The sequence below is a fragment of the Stenella coeruleoalba genome (genome assembly GCF_951394435.1).
Source record: "Stenella coeruleoalba genome assembly, chromosome: 5".
Taxonomy (NCBI): domain Eukaryota; kingdom Metazoa; phylum Chordata; class Mammalia; order Artiodactyla; family Delphinidae; genus Stenella; species Stenella coeruleoalba.
The window spans coordinates 23,935,058-23,958,420 of NC_137150.1; the positions used below are offsets into that span (position 1 = coordinate 23,935,058).

Sequence of the window (23,363 nt, forward strand, 5' to 3'; positions counted from 1 at the left end):
TCTGATAGTTCATTATTAGTGTATGGAAAAGCAACAGATTTCTGTATATTAATCTTGTATCCTACAACTTTACTGAATTCATGTATTAGTTCTAATAATACATGAAGACTGTTTGGAGACTTTAGGATTTTCTGTATAGAGTATCATGTCATCTGCAAATAGTGACAGTTTTATTTCTTCCCTTCCAATTTGGATGCCTTTTATTTATTTTTCTTGTCTGGTTGCTGTGGCTAGGACTTCCAATACTGTGTTAAATAGAAGTAGTGAGGGTAGGCATCCTAGTCTTATTCCTGATTTTAAAGGAAAGGCTTTAAGCTTTTCACCACTGAGTATGATGTTAGCTGGAACACACCAGTCTTGCTGCTGCCTCCAGGCATTTGCATTTGTTGTTTCTCCATCCTCACCTTCTTCAGGTCTTTTCTCAAATGTCACCTCAATCAGACCTTCCCTAACTATCCTATCAAAAAATCACACCCTTCTTCCCCCCAACACAGTTCACCCCAAATCACTGTGCTTCCCATCCTTTTTCCTTGACTTACATTCTTGTACAGCACTAATCACTATTGATCTACTATTTATTTTATTTCCTTATTGTTCCTTAGTTCTTTGTCCCTCTGAAAGAGGAGCTTTTTTTTTCTATTTTTTCTGGGTTTTTTTCCTATCTTTTCACTCTTATATTTCTCGTATCTAAAACAGTAGGTTTTCAATAAATGCTTGTTAAATTAATGAATTAATAAATTTGTGGAAGAAACTGCTAGAGCAAAGTGTGGAGCTTGAAAGGGTATCTATTCTCAAATGTGAAATGTGAAGCAGCTGAATATCCCAGCTCACCCTTGGAGATAAGGAGTCTCATGGCCCCAGGAGGGACAGTGACTCAAGATGAAGGTGGAACTCCTTGCACATAGCTGAACTTCCAGCACAAGCTGAGTGCAAATATTAGTTTCTGTCCTCCAAAAAAAAAAGATATATTCAGCTAAAACAAAAATAAATGTGTCTTTCTTTTTGTTCAACCATGCAGCCAATATTTCTTTCCCCCTATTCATCGGTGGTCAGTAGCTTAACACTTTCCAGAGAGCACCAAGCCATAGACTGTAGACTTGCAGAAGCAGTTATAACAGTGTGGGGTTTTTTTTCAGGTTGAAAGATGTCCAAAATAGGAGGTTCCTTTAGGAAAAGGAAGAACTCAGCACAATACATTAAATATTAATCACCCAGAAGATGACAGAAACTCATCCTGGTATTTACAGGACTGACATTTCTTCCAAGGTCTCAAGGAAGCCATTCATTCAGGAAAATGCACAGTGGGCTGTGCATTTTCTCACTTCATCAATTTCCCTGTTTCCTATTTGGATTAAAATGTCTTCATGTTATGTGATGCAGCTACTTTGAGACTCAAATACAGCTGTGCTATTTTGAACTCCAGAAGTATTAGTCCAGTATTTAAAACTAGAAAATAATTCTTACTTTGTAGACTTGTCCTATTTTGTCTCAAGAAAATTAATCCAGGTTGTCCTGTCTTAGGCAACCTCAAATAGGGCTTACTTGAGCATTGCTGTGTCCATTGTGATGGCTATGAGCCACACGTAGCTATTGAAGTGTAGCTAGTCAAAATTGATGGGCTGTATGTATCAAATACACCCTAGATTTCAAAGACATAATGTGAAAAAAAGTAAAATATCTCACTGATAATTTTTATACTGACTACATTTTGAAATAATAATATTAATTGAATATTGAGTTAAATAATATATACACTACCAAACGTAAAATAGATAGCTAGTGGGAAGCAGTCGCATAGCACAGGGAGATCAGCTCCGTGCTTTGTGACCACCTAGAGGGGTGGGATAGGAAGGGTGGGAGGGAGGGAGATGCAAGAGGGAAGAGGTATGCAGACATATGTATATGTATAACTGATTCACTTTGTTATAAAGCAGAAACTAACACACCATTGTAAAGCAATTATACTGCAATAAAGATGTTAAAAAAATAAAATAAAATAAAAATAAATAAGAGGGCTTCCCTGGTGGCGCAGTGGTTGAGAGTCCGCCTGCCGATGCAGGGAACACAGGTTCGTGCCCCGGTCCGGGAAGATCCCACATGCCGCGGAGCGGCTGGGCCCGTGAGCTATGGCCACTGAGCCTGCGCGTCCGGAGCCTGTGCTCCGCAACGGGAGAGGCCGCAACAGTGAGAGGCCCGCGTAGCTAAAAAAAACAAAAAACAAAAAAACAAAAATTTATATTTGCAGATTATAGATAAGGAAATTCTTCTTAACAAGGAATGGAAACCTGGAATCTACAAATAAACAATAGACATACTTGACTACATAAAATTGTTTTAAAACAATTTTTAAATTGTTAGGGATAAAACATTTAAATATAGAGAACAGAGTATTATTTTCTCTAATATACAAAGACACTTAAAAAGGACAATCTGGCAATAAATAACAGAAAAATGGACAAAGACAATAAAGAGACAATTCATAGAAGTGCAAATCCTCTTGGGCCTCAAATGTGAAAAGTTATTCAAACTCATCAGAAACCATAGAAATGTAAAATAAAGTAACAGCATATCATTTTACCCCTAGCAGTTTGGCAACAACTGTTAACACCAAGTAACAGTCATTGCTGTCAGGGAGGCAGGGAAAAGTGGACTCTTACACATTTCTAGTGGAAATTTAAATCATCAACAGACTTTTGGAAATCAATTTTGCAACAGCTATTAGAATTTAAAATACATAGCCCCTTCTCCCAGCCATCTGACTCCTGGGAACTTATCCCACACAAGTAGAAAGACTGGTTCTTAAGGATATATGGGCAGGGATGTTTATTGCAACATCTTTTTAAGTGGAAGGGAAAAGAAAAAAGAAGCAAAGTGAATCCTATCCATAAGGGAATTGTTGGATAGGTTGCAGGACATCTACACGATGTCATGTAGCCATTAAAAAAGAAAATTAGTGCTCTTCCAGCTGACTTGAAGGCTTTCCTGGAGGCACTGTTGACTATGTAAAGCAAAATGCAGAACAGTATATATATGATTCAAATTTTTAAAAAACAACAATCATTCCCATGTATTTATGTATATAAATGTATTTATATACATAATGTACATACATAAATACATGGGAATGCCTGTATTTGTATTTACATATACATATATATGTATAAAGCAGGACTCATTTGGTATAACTGTAGAAACCGCTTTTTTTCTCCCATTGCTCTTTTAAAAGACTACTCCTTTCCCACGTGGATGAAAACTTTTGGTCTTTAAGTTACAATCAGAGTCTCAATTCAGCAATGCATATGTCCAATATCATGTAATATTGCATGTTTTCAATTTAATTTAAGACTTTGCCCCATATCTCCCAGCCCGTTGAAGGCAGGTTGGTTGGGGTCTTCTTTCTCACATGCCTCATCTACCCCTTGCTAGATGCAGTTCCTGACTCCTACAAGATGGAGGCAGAGATGAAGTAAGGAAATTTTTTATTTGATTAACAGTAAGCCACCATTAGAGCAGCTGGACAGCCACATCCCATTAGATTTCTCAGGCGAGAGTCAACCAATATTCCACTGTGTTCCCCAACTCCAGGGGTCACATCTTAAGCTGTCTGACGGTCTAGGCAAAGATCCTTTTCATAGGCTTGAGATGAGGGAGTGTGAGATGCACAATTCACAAGTAGTGGAACACCATTCACAAATCTTAACTTGCTAGGCTAGAGTCTAGAGACCCTTTCACATTCTTAAGGCAGGTGAGAGGTTTAAACGATTCATGTAACTGGTTTTTGGATAAGTACTTTAAAATTGTGCATCTCACTGTGGAAAATGTTATTTTTTTCTTTTCTCCTCAGTTTAAACTTCTGATTTAATCTGTTACAAATGTGTGTGTATGTGATTAATATAAAGAGAATTTTCGTATGAAGAGACATTGGTGGGACATGTACTTACTGTAAAGTTAGGTTACTTTGGAAGGAAAGGAAGAGATGGGGAAAAGGGAGACATGTCAAAAAGGAAAAGAAAAAAAGACTATTAAAACAAAGCAAACAAAAAGTATATAAATATAATGTGACATTTACATATTTATGCATTTATATGGAAGCACATCTATGTATGCAAAAAGAAAACTTCAAAATTTCATAGAAATGGGAAAATTGATGCATTTTTTAATGTCATGTTATTAAACCACTATAAAGTGTAATTAGAACATCTTAAAAGAAAATCTTCAAACTCGATATGATATTATGCATACTATGGAGTAAAAAAAAAAATTCAGCGACTTTGCATATTACATGTAAGTCACACATCTTGACTTGATCTGGCAGCTGAAGTGTGCTAAGGATCCCAAGTGCTTGATGAAGCCCTGGACCCTGGGTGTTGGCTTTCATAAGGAGACTACTGGCTCATGTTAATTGAATTTACAATATTCACTCTGGCATTATCCTGTCTGGAGCCCAAATTAAATGCATGGATAATTCATCTATTGAAATTAGAAGCCAAGAGGAATATAGATACAAAGCCTAAGTCTCTGCTTTGCTAATACTGAGCCCAACCATCTTCTTGACAAGTGTTGTAGCACCATGTTATTTTTGTAACTGGGCATTGGGAGATCTAAGGTCTAGTTCAGTTCCTGCTACTAACTCACAGGGCAAATTCGGGTGGCCACTTAACCTTTCTAGGCTTAGTTTCCTCATATATTCCTAGAGGAATTAGATGATTGCTGAGGTCACTCACTTCCTGTTCTCCATTAGTGATTCTCCAACTTGAGCGTATGTAAATCTCATTTGGAGAGTTTGTTAAAGTGCAGATTACTGGGCTCTGCTTCCAGAGATTCTGATTCAGTAAGTCCAGGTGGAGTCCAGTACTTCAATTCTGACAAATGTCCAACTGACGCTAATGATGCTAGTCCAGAAAGAAGCCTGATGAATCTAAGAACTGATGAGTGAAATATTTGCAATCCTGAGTAAACATGGTGAATCATAGAGAGTGAAGTAGGCTCAGTACTGATGTTTTTAGGTTGAGGTAAATATCGGTTTACGCACTTATAGGATATGTATGTAATTTCAAGGGTGGCAAAAATGAACTTTTTAGGATAATTGTAGTAAAGATAAATTCTCACCACCATATGTGTTCCCTCCTCAGAGAATGTGAACTATAAATGTCCTAGTTCCCAGGAGATTGCAGAAGTATAGAAAACCTCGGAGACTTCCACCTCTGGGAGGTGGTGACCTCCCTCCTGAGACACACCTGACTGTCTCCTGGCAGGGCAGCATCCATTGCCCAGCTTTCCCAGCATGTGCTACCTAAAATCACAGCTAGGTGTCACTCTAATTCTGGGGCTAGCTGGTCTCAAGTGGAAAGCTAGAGTGAGCCAGGGCACTGGGGAATACATTACCAACTCCTATGTTTGTGGGTTAAAGCATTTAAGAGATCGCCTAGGAAATTCTCCACATAAAAGGATCACAGTTAGGGATGGATCATAAACTTTCAATCCCAAGAGGAATTGCCACTAAAAATAAAATAGGTGTGTGATGGTGTAGGAGAGTTACCTAAAAATGAGGTCAGGACGGGGCCTTCCAGTGGCCAAATTATCCTGGATATTGAAAGTATATGTTCATTAAGGCAAGATTAGTGTCATGGGTGAATGGATAGCCACATTTTAGTGATTTAACTTCTCTGAACTTCATTTTCCATGTCCTTAAAATAGATACTGTAAAAACAAAACATCAAGTACCTTCAATTTCTTCACAGAATTCTTGTGAGATCAAAAGAAATGTTGTTATTTGTAAATTGCTAGGTATTATTATTAAACAAATTTTTACTCACAATGAGTTGTTCAAAGTCACTTTATTGACTTTTTAGATGACACTGCCAAAACATTTGTTTATAATTGAACATGAAATTGCCAAGAATCCACTCTTTTCTTCAGTAACCATGAGGAAACAGTTGTTGTCTCATGATATTTCATTACTTCCCCATCCGCTTTCAAGGTAAATCCCAAATGTAAAAGGATTAAAAAGAAACAACAATTAAATTGTATATATTTTTGTGTGGATTCTCTACTTTTTGTAGCATCCAGCGTACATTATTTATTTATTTATTTTTATTGAAGTAGAGTTGATTTACCGTGTTGTGGTAATTACTGCTGTACAGCAAAGGGATTCAGTTATACATATATGTACATTCTTTTTTGATACTGCTTTCCATTATGGTTTATCACAGGATATTGAGTATAGGTCTCTGTGCTATACAGTAGGACCTTGTTGTTCATCCATTCTATAAGTAAAAGCTTACATCTGCTAACCCCAGCCTCCCACTCCATCCCTCCCCCAAACCTCTCCTCCTTGGCAACCACCAGTCTGTTCTCTCTGTTTGTGATTCTGTTTCTGTTTCATAGATAGGTTCATTTGTGTCATATTTTAGACTCCACATATAAGTGATATCATATGGTATTTGTCTTTCTCTTTCTGACATACTTCACTTAGTATAATAATCTCTAGTTGCATCCATGTTGCTGCAAATGGCATTATTTTGTTCTTTTTTATGGCTGAGTAGTATTCCATTGTATATATGTACCACATCTTCTTTATCCATTCATCTGTTGAAGGATATTTAGGTTGTTTCCATGTCTTGGCTACTGTGAATAGTGCTGCTATGAACATAGGGGTGCAAGTATCTTTTTGAATTATGGTTTTGTCTGGATATATACCCAGGATTGGGATTGCTGGATCATATGGTAATTCTATTTTTAGTTTTCTGAGGAACCTCTTGTTTTCCACAGTGGCTGCACCAACTTACGTTCCCACCAACAGTGTAGGAGGGTTCCCTTTTCTTCACACCCTCTCCAGCATTTATAGTTTGTAGACTTTTTGGTGATGGTGATTCTGACTGGTATGAAGTGGTACCTCATTGTAGTTTGGATTTGCATTTCTCTAATAATTAGTGATGCTGAGCATCCTTTCATGTGCTTATTGGTCATCCGTATTTCTTCTTAGGAGAAATGTCTGTTTAGGTTTTCTGCCCATTTTGGGATTGGATTTTTTGTGTTTTTGTTGTTGAGTTGTATGAGCTGTTTGTATATTTTGGAAATTAAGCCCTTGTCGGTCCCATCACTTGCAAATATTTTCTCCCATTCTGTAGATTGTCTTTTCATTTTGTGGATGGTTTCCCAGTGTACGTTATTTAAATATTTAAAATTCAGAGTAGTTTCCCTGTGCTTCCAGATGCTGCTCCTGGAGTCATATCAGGCATTGCAAAATGTAGTAGAAAGGCTTGAATACCAGCCTCTGTTTTGGATTATATAGATCATGGAATAATTAAGAATGAGTGCTCTAGCCTTTTATCCCCTCCTCACCCCATTCTAATACTACCACAAATTATAAAGCCAAATTCAGATCTGTGTTTGGGTTGGTACTTCACTGCTCTTTCAAACGAGTTCCACTTCTCTAATTAAAGGCTCCTTTTCTTCATAATTTGACTGCCAGTCCACACCTTGAGTCACTGACTGTAGCTTATCCCACGTAATGTGTGTCTACAATCACCACTGACCAAAGCCACCCTCTGAGTACATGGGCACAAAATATGACTTCTCATCCTACAGGGTGCCCAAGGGTAGGGTTTTACCTGTAACAAATTCTCCAGCTTGGCAAAATGATTATTATTGTCTCCTCAGCATAATCAGATGGAAGCACTGGACAAATGAACAGCATTGAGTTTTCATCTTTTCTATTATTAACACTTTGAGGAAATAAGAGTCTTCAAAAATGAAAGGTGGTTTTATATACCATACTTGCAAGTCACTATTTTCATTTAACATTTAAGTTGTAAGGGGAAAAATGCCACCTTTATCCTTTAAAGTTTGCTGCAGTGTAACTATTCCAGAGGCACATGAACTATCTTACCTTTGATCGTGTTGATAATCCGAAGAAGACCCTTTCTATTTGGGGTTACTATGGTTACGGCTGCACGGGTGATGTGTGAGCTACACTGCTGTTTTGATAAAAATAGGTATTAACTACCAATCATAGTGCTTCTCATTTCACAGTAGTTCTTGCAGAAGAACAGCATATTTTTTTGACAAAGGAGGAAAAGAAAGAAAAAAAGCCTTTCCAAAGCACGAAGGAACATCTGCATAAATAATGGTGATTGGTCATGTGTATAAAAATATTTTTAATTAAATTCTTTTTAATTAAACAAGGCATTTTGCTGAATCCTTCTCTGTTATTTGCACCAAGATTAGCCTTGAGGAAGACGGCTGATTAATAGACCCAAGAATCTATAATTAAAAGCAGAACTGTTATTTTTGGAGAAAAGCCTCTCCGGTAAGGGTGACTTAATCGGGCTGTCTCTCATATTTTTTCATTTGTCATTGAACTCTCTGGTTAGAATTTTGATTTTTTTAAATTAATTTATTAATTAATTTTTGGCTGCTTTGGGTCTTCATTGCTGTGCGTGGGCTTTAGTTGCAGCGAGCAGGGGCTACTCTTCGTTGTGGTGCGTGGGCTTCTCATTGCAGTGGCTTCTCTTGTGCAGCATGGGCTCTAGGTGCAAGGCTTCAGTAGTTGTGCCACGCAGGCTCAATAGCTGTGGGCGCAGGCTCAGTAGTTGTGGCTCGCAGGCTCTAGAGCACAGGCTCAATAGTTGTGGCACACAGGCTTAGTTGCTCCACAGCATGTGGGATCCTCCTGGACCAGGGCTCGAACCCGTGTCCCCTGAATTTGCAGGGGGATTCTTAACCACTGCACCACCAGGGAAGCCCTGATTTTTTTTTTTTTTAATATTGGAGGAATGATTATTAACATTGTCGGGCTTCCCTGGTGGCGCAGTGGTTGAGAGTCCACCTGCCGATGCAGGGGACACGGGTTCGTGCCCCGGTCCGGGAAGATCCCACATGCTGCGGAGCAGCTGGGCCCGTGGGCCATGGCCGCTGGGCCTGCGCGTCCGGAGCCTGTGCTCCGCAACGGGAGAGGCCACAACAGTGAGAGGCCTGCGTACTGCAAAAAAAACTATAATACAAACAAAAGAAATGAATGAAGACCACAATTAAATATTGAAAAACAATAGTGAAGAGAGTGTGTGATCAAAGGGACCTAAAAAAACAGAACTAAACAATGAAAAGTCTTCTGATTATGACAATGTTTGCTCAGCGGCCATGGCTCACAGGCCCAGCTGCTCCTCAGCATGTGGGATCTTCCCGAACAGGGGCACGAACCCGTGTCCCCTGCATCAGCAGGTGGACTCTCAACCACTGCGCCACCAGGGAAGCCCTATAGCTTCTTTTTTTACAGTCATATATATTGTTCTTTTTCTTCTTTGGTCCTCTCTGCCTCTGCATTTCAGAGTTTCAGAATACACCAAGTTTGTGGTTTCTCAGCACTGGTGTTAGCAGCATTCTACACAGAAATTCAAGAGAAAACTGAATAACTTTCTATCTGCAGACAAAAAAAATAAGATGTAATTTACAAAGCAGTCTCTTCAGCACCAGAACTGGCTTTGAGAACAAAGACAACATTCATTTAATATCTCTTAAGCAGCATAGGAAGAGATTGAGATGGTTTTATTCCCATATTCCAAAAAAAAAAAAAAAAAAAGCTCACATACAGTATAAGGTTATGTCCGTAAATCATTTGCCTAGTTATCTGTAGAGAAACTTGGGTGACTCTATTTCTATTGTGTAATATTTGGTAGAGAAGTACTGTATTAGTATTGCTGTGGAAGAAGGCAAGCAGTGAGGGATCATTCGGGGTCTTTTCATACGTTTTCATTGAATTCCAGGTAGAAAAAATTAAACCTCCGAGGAAGTCAGAGGATATTAGACCAGCGTACTTCCCATAGAAGGTAGCAGGCTTCTAGAGACTGCAGACAGACCAGCCATTTTTACGAGGCAATCTGTGCTTCAAACCTGTACACAGTGTCATTTAATAGTATTCGGTTGCATTTTTTTGTGTCTGTCCAATTCCATGTTAAACACACTGGGATAGCATCAGTTGAAAAGTCTCTACATAAACCCAGGTCTATAAAACACCATCATATAAACCCAGATTCTATTCTTGAGCTAATTTATCCAGAAATAAAAAGAACAGGTTGAATTTATATTATGTATCTCTTTCAGTGAACTGAAATAGCTTCCACTCGCAGTATTTCAATTACTTTCATGTAGTTTTCTTGGGTAGAGAGGATCCATTTCTTAGATGAAATAATTGAGGCACAGAAAAATGTTGGGTTTTTCTTAAGATTTTATAGTAAGTCAATGAAAGATTGACACGAAAGCCAGGACTTCTATTTTCTTAGATGATTAGACTATGTTTTCTGTAAGACACTAACATCTGTATGATCAAAATGTATTATTGACTTCAGCTAACGTGCAGCCAGCTCTAAAATCAGTAATGTCCTTATTCTAACCATCAACGCGTCTGTTAAGTCAAAATTTAGAACCCAAAGCCACCAATTGGTAGCAAACGAAAACCTCCATCTGAATTTTTCTACCTGGAGAGTATACCATTTAGTGATAACAACAATTAACTAAGTGTGTACACATATATCATAAAATTTGATCATCACCACAGCCAGTCAATTATCTCCATTTTAAGAAACTTAAGATTATAAATACTTAAGTGGTTTATTTAAGTCTACAAGGGTCATAAGTGGCAGAGATGGGAGACAAAGGGTATCCAACATTCTTTGTCCTACACCACTGTTATTTCTCAAAATATGATAGAACAGTGATGTGCCCATTAGGCTTAGCACAAAATGAAACCTAATAGTCAAGTTCTCACTTTATTGTTGGTTTCATTTAACAAACATTTATTCGGCACCTGCTATGCTCTAGGTATTATAGGAGTGAGTGAGGGAGGGAGTGAGAAGCAAAATACTGATCCTGCCCTCAGGAAACTCCAGTCTAAAGGGGGATATAAATATGACAACTGGCAGTAAGTTTAAAAGATAAGACAGAGGTAGTCAGGCAGCTTTGTGAGCTCGGAGGAAGGGCCTCATGAACTCTTGTATCACTCTGGTGGGAAGAGGGTCCTGGGAAGGCATAGGACCTCCTTCAAGACAGTATTTTGCTTGATTGAAGAAGACAACATGTCAGTTGGAGGAACCACAAACCATGTTTCTCTCCTATAAGAGGTGGCCGTATGAGTAGGTTTTTTAAAAAAATTCCCATTCAGGCCACAGATGGCATGACCTGCTCAATACTAGCAAAATCTTCCTAGGCTCAGACTCCCTTTGGGGGTGTCCTGGCTTGATAATTCTGGGGGCCAGGGTCAAATCGAGAGCACACACTCTTGCTATTATAACAGCTCTCTCCTCACTTATGCAGAGGAGTCAAGCTCATGATCATTTGTCTTTGACACTATTATGCCCCTGTTGCTCTGCAACCCCTGATCTCAGTTCCCACCCAGGCTCCATCGGCATAATTAGGAAAATATGCACTCTCCACACCCAGAGTCTACAGTTTGGAGTTTAGGTCTGAGAGCCATAGAATTTTAGTTTTGGAAGGACCTTAAAGACAAGCTCTCTCAATCTCTTTTTTAGACAGGGACCTTGAGACTCAGAAAGAGAAAGTAAATGTACTTTGGGTAGGAGTAGGTGTTCTTTCCAAATGCAGAAATTCAAGGGGTAATTTGTGAGAAATAGAAGGAGGCAGAGAAGAGTTTTCGTCACTTCTCTGCTTGATAATATCTATTTACGTCTCTTGAAGGCATTTTTGAGTATCAAAGGGGAAACACACAAGTAGAAGGTGTCATTCCATTTTATAATGGACAAACCCTCTGATGGTTTTGATGACATGAATAATAGCATTAATGGTAACCACCATTTACTGAAATACAATATGCCAGACACTTTACATAAATTATCCCACTTAATCATTCTCCAAAAACCTACGAGGGAGGGAATATTTTTATCTCCCTTTTGCCAATGAAACTTACTGAAAGCTTAGTGAGGTTAAGTAACTGGCTCAAGATCACCAAGTTCATTTGCATTGCAGCTGGGATCCAAACAGAGGTTGGTTTGACGTCAGAGTCAAGTTCCCAACCATGATGTCTACCTCAGAACAGAGTTGTGAATAGCAAGGTCTTGGCGCAAAGGTCTTGCTTCAGCAATTGGAAGCCTAGTTATGGAAAGTCAGCTCCACAGAACAGAATTAGAAAAGATAGTGGGTGACAACCAACTATATAAATGCCCGGGATATTGAGAGTGGATAAAGCAAGACTCCAGGTGTTCTGAGGATGGGATTTCAAGAATACACTGAAAAACCATTTGAAGCAATTCAACAGCTCCGTGGACAGCTGGGAAACAGCTGTGGCTGACAGACCTCTCTGGCTCACTGCTTTGGGGAACAGAATGGCTCTGCTTAAACGAAAGCAGTTCATTCTCAGCAGCACTCAAAGACAGACCTGCAGAACAGAAGTTTTGAAAGTCAGTGTCCAGCCCACACTTTCTAATTATGTGTTAAAGAAGATATTGCATATGGGGGGAAATTGGATTCAGAAATTTCTTGGAGAGTGTTTCCTTGAACAAGAGCACCCTCTGGCTCCCTTTAGGGTTTGGCTTGACTGACTGAGGTCAAAACCATGGGGCAATGAGGCAACTACTGAGTCACACTGAAGGCAGCACTCACTCTCAGAGTCACATAAATGCAGCGTCAGCACTTGCACAACCTGAAAGTGAGCACCTCCTGAAGGGTGAGATGCCTAAGGAGCCAGGAGAGCACCCCAAGTAGCAGCCTGGCTTGAGTGCCCTTGCTCTACGAAGCCTCTCAGAGGCTCCTGGGGTTAGGATTCCTTGAAAAGTGGTTTCCCTCCTTCTAGAACACAGCCAAGAAAGGACAGGGACTGACCTTTTGCCTGGGTACTATAAAAAAAACACATTGTAGTGTTCAATGTATTATTTTGAACTGAAACAAAAACAGCTTTTTATAACAAGTGCTATCAGGTCAGTGAGTGGGCAAAGAAGTCATTGACCACAATGGGAGGACACAAGAGAGGCAGGAGCCGGTCTGATCTTCAAGGAGTTAGCCATATGGCGCATGACCTTCAAGTTTCATTCATTTGTTCACTCATTAGGTCAACAGAATTAACTGCCTGTTGCTTGCCAAAACGATCAAAGGCATCAACAAATATATAGATGAATAACCGATACCAGTGATGACCAACATTTTATCCAAGGGGACCAATTTAAAGAAAAGTAAAAATGCTTGCAGGCTGTTTTTTGGGAGGTGTTTTTGTTTGTTTGTTTGTTTTTTAATACTGCTTTCACATAAGAAAAAACATTTACCTGCACCTGAACTTCTGCCTGCTTATATTATTTTCCAATCCAGAAAGGATTACTGTAGAGGACTAAAATTTCAGAGATGACAAAGCTAGTTCACACTGCAGTATCTGATGTAATATAGCACCTCTGGAACTGGTTTCTTTTTCTTTCCTTGACTGACCTTGTAAACCACTGAACTGCAAAGTGTGGCTTGTCTCTTGAAATTATATCCTATAATGCCAGAGATTTTTCCATTGTAAATAAGATAAGTCACATTTTTTAACACAAACAAAGTGTTTCTGGGTAGGTGATGATGCCATTCCTTGAGATTGGTAGTTCAAGGGCAAGAGCAGCCGATTGACAAAGGCTGGTTGGGGGATAGGGAATCTATAGCACATCCATGCCCAGTGCCAGGCACACAGTGATGCTTAACAAGTATTTGTTCCAGTAGAAGAACTCCAGGTGGAGTTGTCTTGGCAGTGGCTAGATACAGGAGTCTGTAGCTGAGGGAGAGGAAGAGATGGGCTGGAGATTGAGATCACTTAGTGTGGATAAGATTGCTCAGGGAGAGCTGGTCGAGTGAGAAGGGAACCGAGGAGGAGTTCCTGGGCAGCATCTGCTTGAGTTTACACAGGAGAGAGAGAAAAAGAGACAAGAGGGGTTGAAGGGAAATTAGGTGAAGCTTGTATCCCCAGCACAAAGGAGAGCACTTGGAAAGACAAGAAGTGTCCACAGTGTCATATCACATAGAGGGCTCAACAGTCTGGAAGCCCAGGGAGGAAGTTCTGAGAGAAAGGGAGGAGGTGAGGGGTCCTCACATATGGCATCCTGGGCCGTGGGAAGAGACTCTGGGTTCCATGCTGTATCTCCTTATTACGTTTGCCAGTTTTTAAGATGGTTTTTACCTTTCTTATTCTAAAAATAGTGCATGCTTATTGTAAAAAAATTATAAAATCCAAAACAAAGTTCAAAGAAGAAAAATAAAAATTATCCTGAGAGCTGCTTTATGACTTTTGGCTTGCTCGCTTTAGACTTGGCTTACCCAGTTGTGTTAACTTTCCACCCTGGTTTGGAAGTCATCATTCCCACTTCAGCACCAGTTCTTCACAGTGTAGGTCAAATAAAATAAACACTGGAAAATAAAGTGATCTGATGAGCTATAAAGTAATACATTCTGAGTAAACGAGTGATCTGTTGTGTGTGATGATCGTACCAAGGGTGACTCGCGTGGGTAATTAATTAGCACAGAGGGCCCCTTACGCACAAGTATTTTCAAACCCACAGCCTTCTCATCGGTCCAGGTTTTCCCTTGCTAAGCATGAGCTAGAAGATTTGTCTGAGTGACTTCTTTTCTACCCATGGTGGGGTAGGGGCCGGGAGGACTGAAGGGCCGTTCTAGCTACATCCCCACTCAGTAACTCATATATTGAAAAATCAAATGCCTGGAAGTTTAGCCATTCTGTAGTTCCTATGGTGAGAGGGTAGCAGAGTGTATTCGTTTGCTAGGGCTGCTATAACAAATTACCAGAAATGTTGCAGCTTAAGACAACACAAATTTATTATTTTATAGTTCTATAGGTCAGTAGTCCAGCTTGGCTCAACTGGGGTCTCTACTCCAGGTTTCACAAGGGCAAAATCAAGGTGTTGGCTAGTTGGGCTCTTACAGGGAAGCTCTAGGAAGAATCCTCTCCCAGGGTCATTCTGTTTGTTGGTAGAATCCAGTTCCTTGCAGTTATAGGACTGAGGTTCCTGTTTCCTTGCTGGCTGAAAGCTGGGAATACCTTGGCTGCTAGAGATCTCCCTCTGGCCCTTGCAAGTGAGTCCCTACATCTCAGAGTTAGCAATGGAGTGTTCAATCCTTCGCACCCTTGGAATCTTCCTGACTCCCTCTTTTTTTCAGTCTCTCTTCTGCCTTGCCTTCAACTGCATCTCTGACCAGGCAAAGAAATTTCTCTGCTTTTAAGAGCCTGTGTGATTAGGTTGGACCCTCCTGAATAATCCAACATAATCTGCCCATTTTAAGGGAACCTTAATTACATCTGCAAAGTCCCTTTTGCCGTGTAAGGTTATATATGCACAGGTTCCACGGGTTAGTGCATGGACATCTTTGGTGGTAGTGGGGGGGCAGGCATTATCCAGGCTACCTCACAGAGTGATGACATGAATGATTGGACACATGGTATGATCCCTCTCCTCCTGTCCCTTTTCCCCTCTCTCTCACATAGACCCAGTGTGGACTCGTCTCAATATTACTCTTGTTCACCCTTAGCAGCTTGTCTAAACTGCTTAGAAAGCAGGAATATGCACCCTCTACTTTGAAACCTTTTCTGTAATGTCCCTCAGGGTCTTGATCCACAGATTGGGCAATGATGGTATAAGATACCTGCTTGTTTCATATCTTTTTGTAGCAAGAGAAAAATTTATTTGTGAAACCCACTTATCTTAGGATCATGACTAACACTACCATCTTTTTTCCTACAATTGTTACTTTTCATGGGTCACCGTGATATTTTTACCTTCCATTGATGACCCATCCAAGCTTTGTCTGCTTTATGGCTCCACTGAGCTTTTCTCTGAATCTATTTCATGACTTGTAGGCAAACCCTTGCCTACTGTGTTCATTTTTAAAATGGCAAAATGCTTGTCGTAATCCTGATTGGAGAACGCTTGTTGATGACAGGGTGAGTCATCTTCACTCAGATATTGAGCATACTGCAGAGATTCCCCATTAAACTGCACCATGGCTCATTAAACCCCATTGGTGAGAAAACTGGGCCTTATTTTAAATGTTCTGCGCTAATGTTAAGTTTAGAATATTTCTGTTGCAGGTACCTTTGGGAAAAATTTTTAAAGCACCAGCTAAAGTGCCAACAGATTTCAGCCCATAAGTTCCCAAATATGAAATCTGGGAAACATCCCCCCGACCCCTGTATTTATTCTCAGGTTTCTCCCTTCCTAATCTTTCAATATCTTTTTTTTCTTAATACCAAACCTTGTGATCTTCTGATTACCTTTTTATATTCTCAGTAACTGCTAAGGACTGTACCCCTGGTTTTAAAGCAAAAGAGGAAGTAGATTCTTCTGGAATAACATTCAGCCATGTTTGAAGTCAAGGAAAGGATGTATGATCGTCAGTGTTTTTATTATTCATATATTGAAGAAATAATCTCTGTCCACAAAGCACTTACATTCCAAAAACGGACTTAAACAAACAGAAACACTCACGACAGAACTGTGATTCCAGAAATGTGCCAGTGGAATTAATATGAAAAGAATAATTTTCCTCATGTGGGAGTTTTAGAAATCCTCTACCTATATGCCAGCTGGTTATAGTGTGGCAAAAGATACTAAGATCTAGGGTGGCTTTCTCAACAGGAATCCAAGAGAGCTAAATTCTACAGAAAATGATTTGAGCAACTATTTTCTCATTTCTCTCAAAGACGATGCTTAGCCAGTATCATTCTGAGTGCAGAGGATGTAAATTAATTCATTACGTACAACAAATGTCTTTGGACAATGGTTCTCAAACTTTTTGGTGTCACAACCACTTTACAATTCTTCAAAATTAGGAAAGACCTCAAGGAGCTTTTTGTTTATGGGTGTTACATCTATCAATTCTTACCATGTTAGAACTTTAAATTTTTTAACATATTTTCATTGATCTATTTAAAATAGCCATCATAAACCATTTATAAGCTAAATGACATATTTTTATAAAAATAAATTTATTTCCAAAACAAAAAAATTTACTGAGAAGAGGGACATTGTTCTACATCTTTTCAAATCTCCTTAATATGTGGTGTGGTAGAAGACAGCTGGATTCTCACATCTGTTTCTGCATTCAGTTGCACTCGCACACATCATATAGCTTCTGGAAAATTCCACTGTACACAGATGACATAATAAGAAGGAAAAACTCAAGTGACATTGTCATATTAATCTGAAAATGGTTTTGACCTTGGGGAATCTTCCTGGATAGGTCTCAGGAACTCCCAAAGGACCCTGGACCATACTTTGAAACCATTGCCTTGGGACATTAGGGCTTGTTTCTCCCAAGGATCCCTGGTTAAGAGGGCTTCAATAGTGTGCTTGCCTATGGTACTTTCTCCACTTCTAACTCAGTACCAAAATAACATATCCTATTGATGGCCAAAATAAAATTGCAGCGTTTTAGGGTTAAATCATCCATGATGATTTGTGTACCTTCTGATTTAGAATAACCTCAAAGAAGTAAATCTAGTGGTTAGCTTTCTAGATCTGGCATAGTTTCTCTGACTTATTTCAGAAGGGTTAGGTTTTCTAGTTGTAATTCTAGGATATGATTAGCAAAGCTTGACCGGCCAAACCAGTACATGCACTGATTCTGCTGCCAAGGCTTCACTGAGAAGGTTTAGGCTCAAAATAATTCCAGTATTCGAGCCTGTACTAGGATACCTCAACTTTTTTGGAAGCCTCTCCTTGAAATCTCACTCTGTATAATATTTCAGAAAAGTGGGAAGAGTTACAGGAGAATTTCTTCTATAGGAATCACATGAGTAACAAGAAATCCCACATTTCCCCAATAATCACTTGTGGAAATGCAAAAATGCTACCTTATTTATGAGACTACCAGGGTTCTCCACCTGTCAGGCCTGACATGGTTCAGCTGCACAGGACAGAGACACTTTTGATTCTCCATGTGTCAGGGACAAGTGTCACACATACTGATTTGCACAGAAAACCACAGAGAGCACTCTCCAGGGAAAGCCAGCATTTTGACAAGGCTCAGTGATGACTTAGAGCAACAGGGGTAGGAACTATGGTGTGATGTTGTCCATAGACCCATATCATTTGAAATTTAAATTCCTTGTAAAACACCAAGAAAATATGGGTCAGAGAGCTGCTAATGGAGATTCTAGGGAAGGGACTGTCACTAAATCACCCTGAAGACTTAAAAGTGACTGAAAGAGCATTAGGAAAGAGGTCAGTTCAAAAGCTAGCAGTAAAAAAAAAAAAAAGCAAAACATCATTTAAGAGTCAACACACTGAGGTACTGATGGGGTCAGCCAGTCATTATCTGAATTTTTATCTCCAGGTATGGTTATTACACTTGAGATGAGAAAATAATAGTTTCAATGCTTTAAAGGGGTTCCCCTCTTTTTCCTGTCTCTTCAACTTCTTTATCCGCTTATTCTGCTCAACCTGTAATTTAGAAATTGAAGAGAAAGCCTCTCTTGGCTTTCTGCTCCATAGGCTTCACTTGATCACCAGCTTCTCAGAAGTGCCGTCCACTCCACTGCCTCATTCATTCCCCCAAGACCCCTCGCTGTTTGATTTCTGAAACTATTTTCTCAGATATCTCCAGTGAGTCAGTGACATTTCTCAACCATCCGCTGCTCTTACCTGGGGGTAGTTATGTGTGTGTGTGTGTGTGTGTTTGGGCATAAAGTTATGTGTGCTTGTATTCCTTACTACCAATTTGGGAGACAAAGCGGATATTTCTCCAGCTAAAAAGTCAAGTAGAAAGGGGATGTGTTGGGGAGGGGTCCTGAGCCCCAAGCGGAGCTTCCAACCCATCACTAAGCGATGGGTGCAACTACAGCATGACAAAGGCAAATATGACTGTATCCCCTGATAAAATCAGAGGCTTAAGAAATTGGATTGTGTCTTCTCCCCTTCTTATCCACATGGGGTCTAGAATGTTCTCCTCATACTGTCACAAGAAGGCTCATCTAACTATGCATTGCTTTTCAGCCCAGCCTCGGACTTAGGTTGTCCTTACAAACCCAGCAACACGTGGGCAGAGCTTGCGTGAGCATGTCCACAGCTGTTCCAAGAGATTCTCTCCTGGGAAGGTGACAGAGTCTTGGACATTGTGTGTGAGATTGAGCCCTGCCAACGAGCTAATTAAATGTGTTTTTTAAAAGCTCTAAGCTTAGCAGCGAGAGTGGGTGGCTAATTTCCTGACTCACCTATTCAACTCATTTGTGGCCCCAGCAAATACTTCCTCTTGTAGGACACACTGCCTGGCTCTGTTTCCAAGCCGTTCCATTTCTTCACAGGGTAAATAGGAATGCACAGAGTAATAGCTTTCTCTCTTGTGTGGGATAACGTTTATGAAGTGGAGTTCAGTTCTTTGTGCAAAAGGAATTGTGGGGGCTTCCCTGATGGCGCAGTGGTTGAGCGTCCGCCTGCCGATGCAGGGGACACTGGTTCGTGCCCTGGTCCGGGCAGATCCCACATGCCGTGGAGCGGCTGGGCCTGTGAGCCATGGCCACTGAGCTTGCGCGTCCGGAGCCTGTGCTCCGCAACGGGAGAGGCCACAACAGTGAGAGGCTCGCGTACCATAAAAAAAAAAAAAAAAAAAAAAAGGAATTGTGGTAATGTCAGAACAGTTTTGAACAAAACTGGATATTCAATTAAGAGCCTTTCCCTTCTAAGGCCCAGAGCTCTCACTGGAAAAGTGCAGAGTCCATCCCAGCCCAGGGTGGACTTCGTAACTGGGGATGTGGGGAAAGAAACCCTGGGCCTTACATCCCTATTTGTGAGCCTAGGATACCTGTGTGTCTGGGAGTCATCTTCAAAGCTTGGAAAATCAACAATCACAATAAAACAACATCCAATATTCAATAGAGCTTCCATGATAGAATTTTCTAATTTAAAAATTACTTTTATTCCACAAAAACCTAACAAAAGGAAAATGTTGCTAATTAAAACCCCCAATGGAAGTCTCTTTGTTTTGATTAGATGCAGGGTCTTGACTATCCTAGCAGTAGACAGAGGTTACTTAGCAGAGGTAATTGTTAGCCCCTCCTACGACCGCCTGCAAAGGCTAAGGGTGGTGGCAAATGTGAACAGCTACATGCTAGTAGAGAGGACATGTCTGCCGTTCTGCCTATCGTGATTAAGGATCTACTCAGCTAGAATAATGAAATTGACTCTATGCCTAGTAAAATGGGAGCCGGCTAATTGTCATGCCAATTCATGACATTTTATATCTGTTGTCTCTTTACCTCAGAGCTAGTTGTTGAATTCAATTCTCCTTTCCCTAGGATAACTTTTAGTAAATAAAACTCTATGCATGATGAATATGGTTTTCAGCCAACTTGTTCATGCTTAGGGTCAGGTTTGGCAAATATCCCACGCGTATGTTTCATGCTTCTTTTTCTCCACGTACCCCTTAGCTGTAAGTGTTCCCCAAGGATCTCTCATGAACTCTCTTCTCTTTCTATATACTTTGCCCAGGCAATCTCAGCCACTCATGTGGCTTTATGTTCCATCTACATGCTTATAACACTTAAAATCTTTCTTCTGCTTTAACTCTGTCCAACTCAGCTTACAGCCTTTTATTTCCAGCTTTCTTATTGAAATCTCCTTTGGAAATTCTACCTGGCTATTTAAGTCAACATGTCAAAAACCAAACTTACAAAATGCCCCTGTCTACAAACTAATTTCTCTTATGCAGCCCATCTACCAACTGCCCAGGGTTGAAACCAAGATCACTCCTTGCTGTCTCTCAAGCACCAAGACCCACCAATTCTCCGTCCCAAATATCTTGTGGGTATTGTCCCCTCTGCTCTATCCTCCCTGACGTTATCTTTTATTCATTCACTCACTAAAGGCTTACTATATTCTAGCACCGTGCTAAGGGCTAGTGACACAGAGGGAAGATGAGAACCAACGAGTAAGTAAAATGCAAAGCACGGTGGCCACTGACCTATCAGAACCCAGGGTGGGGGATGTTCAGGGCAGAGCAGGATGTGCAAGAATTTAGGAGACTGAATCTAGGACTCTTCCTGTCTTGGTACAACTCATCTCTTGCCAGAACATTTGGGAACACGTCCATGCTGCCCTCTGCCCTGCTGCCTGAACTTAATTTCCAAAGTTTAAATCAGATTGTGTCATTGTCTGACTGAAACCCTTCCATTATAGCAGGACGAGTGCCAAACTTCTTGATTCTACTTACAAAACAGTCCAACTCAGCTTTTTCTCCCCCCAGCACTCTTTTATACAACACAGTTACTAACCTCACGGCCCATGAAATAGGAAAAGAAAGAGCAGAAATGAAAATGCCCACTCTGCCTTAAAAATTTACCGTCAGTGTCATTTTCAACCACCCTCTTTTCCCCTTTGGCAATCAACTCAATGGATCATTTTCCTAATGATTGCTGTTCACACTTTGCATGACTGCTTCAAGTATCAAGACACTGAATAGTTTTGATGACCACAGCTAATCAGTGTGTGATTATTTACTGCCCTGGTGTACTCCCAAAGGCTCCATACAGATATGAGGTATATAGTAGCCATGCAGCAGGCTGCCAAAAATGAATCCTTAGGTCTTGCTTTCAGGAACATTGAGTCCATCTTTATAGATGAGTGTGATCTCGAGAGAATGAGAGCCAGGTGCCGACTACCTCTCCCTTCACAGGAATAAGTCGCTGCAACAACATTCATTCATTCATTCACTTAGTCGTTCATGCATCAAACAGGAGTGACCCAGGTCTTTGCTGAGGGATCAGGGGGTGGAGGGGAAATTTGAAAGGCTTTTAAAGATTGAATAAAGGTTTTTTGTTTTGGTTTGGTTTGGTTTTTTTGGGGAGCAAGAAGTGTGTGTGTGTGTGTGTGTGCATGTGTGTGTGTCTGTATGTGTCTGTGTTTATGTATTTAAGGAAGGAGGGGAACAGTAGCACTTAGATGGGAAACAAATAGCTGCTCTGGTAAAGTGAATCAAAATGCCAGGGTAATTAAAAAATGACACGAGTTTGGGAAATTATGGCAAGTTCCTTGTGGCTTGAGGGAGGCAGCAAAGGGTGGTTAGGGGGTGGGAGTGGTGCAGGAAGAGACACTGGAAGGTAAAGAACATGAAGATTATAGAAGACTCGTACCAAGGAGCTCAGACTTTCTCTTGTAAGCAGGGAGGAGCGAGCCCAGAGAAATCTCTAAGCAGGGAAGTGAACAGTCAGATCGTTTTTTGATTAAAGGTTCGGTGCGTGTATAGTGATGGATTTGAGAAGATGAACATTTAATGAGTGCTTTATACAGGTGACCACAACCAAGGACAAGTCCCTGGCTACGTCCCAGCTAACTCTGCATATCTGTGTGTCTTCCCTAGTGACGGTGTTGGCCATTTTCCATGAACTGCATGTCGACCCCGACCTGTACACACTCTTGTTTGGGGAGAGTGTGTTGAATGATGCAGTTGCCATAGTCCTTACATAGTAAGTACCAGAACTTGGCCTGTGCTTCTTTGACCATGTAAAATATGCTTCTACTTGGTGATAATTCCTAGTGGCTTTAATAGTGTCTTTTCTGTTATGTCACAGAGATACAGTCAATTTCTAACTTTTAAGGAATTATTATCACAGAAGAGTGCCAAGAGTAGGAACATTGCATTAGCCACTTAATTTCTAACACCTTAATAAGCTTCACGTTTCCAGCTTATTACAAGATACTACTCAAAGGGTAACATTTTTTTTCTCGGTGTATGTATTTAGCTGATTCACTTAGGCTTCCTAAAATGCACATAAATAAGCTTTCTTCATTTCAAATCAATATCATTTAATTTTTTTCCTTAAGTCACTTTCCAGATAATAGACTAATAGAAACCGTTGTATTTATACTAATTTTGGCAAATTGGAGATAGACGTTGAGCGTCAGAATATTCTTTATTTATCAGTACAAATGTAACACATTATAGAAACACACACATTTTAAAATCATCACGTGACAAGTCAAAATGATGGAGCTTTGTCTGCTAAGAGTTAATGTAATTTTCCCTTCATCTTTTCCCCTTTAGATGCTTACCATTTATATTTAATAAATGACACTTCGGTGGCTCTCACTATGTCAGAGGTCTCTTCTTGGTTTTAGATTAAGACCAACATTTTGGGCAGCAGTCAGATACCCTAGAGGAAGGTAGCTATCTAATAATTAAATGTGACAACAAGATTCAATTCAGGGTTTTAATTACTTCAAATGCATTTGAAAATGTATTGCAAAGTAACAAAGGATTTTTAAAAGTCAGATCGCCCAGAGGGGAGTAGGAAACAACAGGGCAGCACTATTCTTTTTTTCTGCCAGCTGACATTTCTTAAGGCTGCCACCCTAAAGTTACCACTGAATTCAGCAACTTTCAAGAAA

At 40.2% G+C, this 23,363-nt stretch overlaps 1 protein-coding gene across 1 annotated transcript in view; it reads left to right on the forward strand.

Moving 5' to 3' along the window:
* Window positions 1–23,363, forward strand: part of SLC9A9 (solute carrier family 9 member A9) — a 540,287-nt gene that overhangs the window by 164,427 nt on the left and 352,497 nt on the right. The window contains exon 6 of the mRNA XM_079923147.1: window positions 22,336–22,441. Within this exon, the coding sequence (XP_079779273.1) occupies window positions 22,336–22,441 (106 nt within the window). The remainder of the gene's footprint in view (window positions 1–22,335; window positions 22,442–23,363) is intronic.